We start from the raw sequence: 6,000 nt of genomic DNA on the forward strand, positions 1-6,000 counted from the left end.
TTTGATGTGCTAGATCATATCAGAGGAGAGAGAAATAAATAGGAAATCGGACTTTTTTTTGCGGTCGCCGTTATTCCCTTAATAATAACAGTGACCACAACACTGGGGTCAGTAAAATCCGACCCAAATCACATTCTCCGGGGTCTCGGCTACACTGGGGGGCGCTATAACCTTATTTGTCAGCGCCGTTAAAAAGCGGCGCTGAGGAAAAAGTACCCTTAACTGTCACCATTAAAAGGTGTATCGGTTGTCATTAAGGGGTTAGTTAACCAGACATCTATTTTCAGTAAGCAAGGAGGAATCTATGTGTCGACTTTTGAATTTATGTGTTTCTTACTTCGGCTGCTCAAGAGTCTGAAATGTTGACTCTTCTTGTAGGTTAAATTGATATTTGTAAATTGATGAATGGTTGTTATTTACCGTACCTCTTTTAATAGTTCCTTCAGTTTATTGTACTGTTATGTTTGCAAAACTGGGATGCAGGATCACTGAACAATGACATTTGCTGATATGTTGATTACACCTATACCAGGCCATGCCGTTTGTTCACGTCCAAACATTGAAGGATAAACTAAATAATCAAACAATGTGCGTTAATCTCATCACCTCTTCCCATTGACCTGTGAATTATGGATTGAAGAACAGTTGTGAACTATAAAAATGGGACATGCCTCTGTAACAAGATAATGCAGACATCCAAGATATCCAGAGATCGAAAAAACCATAGACTATTTAGAATCCACAGCCAGGAACACTCTAGAAGACAGCTGCCAAAGCATCATGGCTCCATCACGAGGGACACAGATTTGACATTCTACAAGATGCTAGCTTAGTGGACCACGGACCCAGCTGACAAAATACAGATCTGCTCCACTGACCATCACTGAATCCATGGATATGTTTTGGGAGGTCAGGATGTGGACCCATCGGTCACCTGCACCCCATGGATACATTTTCTAAAGCCAAGATTGGGATCCACAGGGCTCCATAGAGAGGTTCAGAGAAGCAAGGTTGGGCTGTCAACTTCCTAAACTTGTCATTTCCTCCTCTCTGTGGGGGTAGTAGGCCCTGAAAACTCAGAAGTCACAGCTGCTCTTACTCCGGTGAGTCAGAGAAAGGGTGAGACTGTAATTTTGCACCATCTTGATTATTTTACTAGGACTGTTCTATGTGTTTTTTGCCTGTTCGTGGTTCAATAAAGTATTGCCATGCTACTTGACCCTCACTCTGTGTTATCTCAGTAGAATTATGCCCATGGTAAAAAGAGGGCGGGCGTTCGGTGGGATAAGCCCTGGTCCATGCGGTTTCGGCTAGCGGACTAGAGCACTCACTGACCCCCATGTCTCCACAGCATACATACCCTCTTGTCCCTGCTCAAAAAAGACAAATCCCCACAGCACACATTGAGTGCTCTAGGGGGATTCATAAGTCTGCAGTCAAACCGAGTGACTGCAGACTTATCAATTTGGTCCAGACAACCCCCTTAAGTTCGTGGAGGCTTACAATTAAGGTCCTGTCAAAGCATTTCAATTGGTTGATGTCTGGATTTTCACTAAGGCATTGAAACATGTGGGTTGTTTTTTATTTATTTATTTTTTAGTCATGATGATAAAGAATTTTGTGTGTGCTTGAAATCACTGTCTTGCTGCATAAATTGGTTTTGGTAAATCTTTAAGTTTTGGCTATATTTCCTCTCAATTGACTTTAGAATCCACTGAAGAGTTCATGGTCAACTCAGTGGATGCAAAGTGTGTTTTCCTAATTCTGAATGCTCCAGACCAACAAAATGGCAAAACCTATGCTTTTGTAGAGGTAGTGACATTTGCTGATGAGAAATGAACACAAGGGCATTTCATTAGTAGTACCTGGCTGCTACTTTTGTCTACTTAATACCCTTTTAATTTCCCTTTTAATTTAATCCATGATGATGCATGAAGCTTTTTTTAAGGGCAAAGTCTACTTTATATTGGTGCCATTTTGAGGTGATCACTTTTTATTCTACTTTTTGAGGGGAGGCAAGGTGATGAAAAAAATAGCATTTTTAACTGTTATGATGCTTATCGCATGAGATAAGTGATGCAATATCATAATTTGTATTGTTACTTTTGTCAAAACCATTTATGTTTATTTGTTAATGTTTAGATGTTTTTACATATTTAATGAAACAAAGAATTTACCATTTATTCTTCTATTTTATGTTTTTGATAACTTGATAAAAAATGTTTTCCTCTTTTTTAAGTCCTATTAGGGGACTGGATTATTTGATCGCTTGTAAAATGCTTTGCCAATTCTGTATAGCAATATATTGATCGGTCAGTGTTATCCTAATAAGCTCTGCCTCTGGTAGGGTTCTATAGAAGTTGTAACTAGACATGAGTCAATATCGATGGCTCCCTCATTATTCAGCTCGCTAATAGAGCTTACCAAATAAGCAGCAGAGGGAACCCGGATACCTGGAGCGCTCCCAATAATCAGGTGTCCGGCGCCGCAGCTGCATGTGTCGCAGCTGTGTGATAGTCACAAAACACAGACTCTACATACATGTGTTGTGAATGTCATACAGCCATGACACATGCAGCTGCGGTGCCGAACACCTGATTATCGGGAGCGCTCCAGGTATCCGTGTTCCTGCTGAAGCTATTCGGTAAGCTCTATTAGCGAGCCGAATAATGAGGGAGCCAGCGATGTTCGCTCATGTCTAGCTGTAACCCTGACTGGTTGATCAGTACCCTGCAATCATACTACAGAGAGCGGCGATGGCGGCATGTGACTGAATAGCTAGGATCAGGATTCTGGCCATTGCCTCATGGAGCAAGATCAGCTTTTACTCTTCTCTATACACTCCCAAATGCCATCACCTTCATTAAAGGGAGATTAGGATACGAGGTTAATATCTCATTTATTGGTTTAAAAATCTTTTTCCTGTTACTTTAATACATAGCTTAGTCCTCAGGGAACTATGGCTTGTTGAGCTGTTCTACTGGATTTCCAGAAAAGGCGCATTGCTTTGAGCCCATTTTGTTGAATGTCTCTCTTCAATGCACTGATCAAGAGCATCACAAGCTTTTGATGATGTGAATGTGCCACAATCACACCCTAAGGCCATAACTTCAGAAGCTATACTTGAAAAACCAATGATCTCAGCTTACCGTATATTGCACTGAATGTTATTACCTAAATGACAACTATTCCAGGACGTTTGTACATGTTACAAAATGCCTTTTTAAAATGTACCCTGCAAAGTGAATTTACTGACTTACCTGAGTATTTCCTTCCTTGTAAAGAAAGTACAGTCCTGAAAATGGAATAACTACTATTAAATAGATTTTTTATATCAGACAAAATAACATCAAAACACTTTATATTGCAATATTTTTGGTTCTAACTTCCTATAATAATATTTAAGCATTTAGGAAACACAGACATAAAATCTACAATACTAGTTTGTATACAGACATTGCATTGCAGAGTACAATTTTTCATTAAAGGGGTTTAAAAGTGGTGTGAGGGTATATGCACACGCCATCTTTTAGATGCCAATATACCCGCATCGTTTTTGAAGCCAAATACACTTCCGGAAAATGTGGTATTTTCCCTGAAGCGTCATTTCTGACATTTTTTGGGCATCTTTGTGGGTGGTCCTGCTGCTGACATTTTTTTTTATTTCATATATAACATTGTGGTGGCTTCCAAGCAGACGCCACCAGTAGAATGGTCAGGTCACTTCATGGCTTTCAAAGCCTTAAGCGATTAAAAGAAGTGACAAGAGGTGGAACATTTGCACAGCAAGTGATTTTGGCATTGCTGTGCATATCTTCATTATTTTTGGCCTTTTTTTTTTAAATAAATGTAATAGGAATGCCACCAATGCCAAGGACTGTCCCTCTCAATTAAATAGAGTACAGTAACAGTAAAAAACAGCATGGTTTCCATTGCCTGCTGCTCTAAACTAATTGCATATTTCATGCCAAACAAAGAAAAGCTCGAAAAACAGTCTCGGCATAGGTGCAACGTATTGGTACATTGTCACTTTGTCATTTTATCTGCCCCGTTAATAACTTGTTAGCACCAGTTTCTGAGACACTTATTGAAATGTAACCGCCAAATGGCTGCTATAACACAACGGGAAATATTTCTATATCAGTAACTATCACGGACATTTTTACTGGTCAGCATTAGTAAAAACTATCAAACAAAAATGTCAAACATGCTGTTGCTACAAGGATAGTGTTAAAGCTAGAATAGCTGCTGACAGATCTGATATATTATGTGTCTCTAACTGCACAGCACAATGGCCTTGTACTTAGTGTCCATATTATTCATGCCCTAATACTATTGGTACATAGCCCGTTAATGCAGAAATATCTAATTTATGGAAACTCAAAAAAAGACTATAAGCAGCAGCTATTATAAAGGAGACTTTTATATATATATATATATATATATATATATATAGCATAAACTATGGATGAAGTGAGGGAAAAGGTAAAATAGATAATTACAGTAACTAAAAAAATCCTAGATTTTACATCTACAGGGTATGCAGCCAATTATAAAGAAGTTTGGAGGTCATGATCCTATAACAGGCAAAATTAAGATATATTGTGTATACGCAGATTTCAGATTCAGCACATTAATTAGATTGTATGCAGACGTGCACAGCACCCTTTACATCTTTAATTAAGGTTTACCACTTAATAGTATGACATATCAAGATGCTATTCCATAGATGGGGTCTGATCGCTGACAATACCACTAATCTGAAGTCTCTGGTTGTGGAAGAGAAGTGGACGCACACGTGTGATAAACATTGTACTGAATCGCAATGAAACAAGCAACCAATAGTTTACTTTCGTCTACATTGGAATTATTTTAACAAATAATATCATTTAAAGTAAGTCTTGGCCTGTTGTTGTTGAGCAACACCTTTTGTCTCTTTTTTATTAAAGTAAACATTAGGTAGTTATAACTGTATTGTTAACATCTGCAGTGCACATTTGTATTACACCAAAACTAAGTCAATCTGTTCTTTACTAATATAACATTGTCTCTTTAAAGTATCACAAAATATTATTATAGAAAATATGTATTAATGCTGCTGATGAATATTAATCAGGCATACAGTTGACAAGAACAATAAAGATTTAACATTGTAGATGATTGCCTCTTATAAAAAAAATGGTGCAGTTTGCTTGCAAAAAAACTAAAGTCAATACAAGTCTTAAAAATTATTTAAACACAATAGTATGGAAACTGAAAATTAAAGACAAAGTCAAAATCAACGAAGATCAATAAAATTAATACTTATCCACACACCTATACCCTTATACATCGAGGGAATCTTAGACATCATAATTTATCAGTATATTGTGATTACTAATAAAACAGCAACTAACGTCTTCTGTTTCCACACTACACAATAAATACAAGTTTACAAACAAGTTATACAATGCTATCCAACATACCCAAATCAGAGCTGTGTGACTTTGGCTAAAATTTCCATGCAACAGGTAGAAATAAAATTAAATTACAATTAACCCTATAAGAATATATCATTAGAAGATTGTCACTTGAATAAGTACGACTATGTCTTGACACTTACTTGATAAGTATCTAGCTGTTCAGGAGTGAATATTGTTTGCTTATTTCCCATGGTTGTAGGTTGTAAGTCTCCCTGACATCCTTTTGTTTGCAAGCTTTTATACCAACTGTATATTGGGATATTAAAAGCTGAAGGAACATCGGGGTCAGGCACAGGGGAGGATCACATGTCACCACCCCATTCTTCCTGCATTTCGGATTCATAATAGGAGCATTTCATCAAATCTTTGATCTGAATAAAGACGTCTAGCACATACGGCTTCCATCCAGCATCCTTTATGAGCATATAAATAAGCTGCTATAATTACACCACTTGTTTCATGTCCAACATATACTCATATTACACCGTTTAGCATGTCTACTGCAAAAGAAGACATTTGTTTCCAAAGCCGAGTTAGA

General features: G+C 37.6%; 1 protein-coding gene across 1 annotated transcript in view; it reads right to left on the bottom strand.

The window, feature by feature from the left end:
* Positions 1-5,741, bottom strand: part of CIB3 (calcium and integrin binding family member 3) — a 151,588-nt gene extending 145,847 nt beyond the window's left edge. The window contains exons 1-2 of the mRNA XM_077254089.1: positions 5,603-5,741; positions 3,261-3,295 (exon numbers count right to left, since the gene is read on the bottom strand). Coding sequence (XP_077110204.1) covers positions 3,261-3,295; positions 5,603-5,653 — 86 coding nt within the window. The 5' untranslated portion in view covers positions 5,654-5,741. The remainder of the gene's footprint in view (positions 1-3,260; positions 3,296-5,602) is intronic.
* Between the last annotated feature and the right edge of the window lie 259 nt (positions 5,742-6,000).

This window comes from Ranitomeya variabilis, chromosome 1 (assembly GCF_051348905.1).
Source record: "Ranitomeya variabilis isolate aRanVar5 chromosome 1, aRanVar5.hap1, whole genome shotgun sequence".
Lineage (NCBI taxonomy): Eukaryota > Metazoa > Chordata > Amphibia > Anura > Dendrobatidae > Ranitomeya > Ranitomeya variabilis.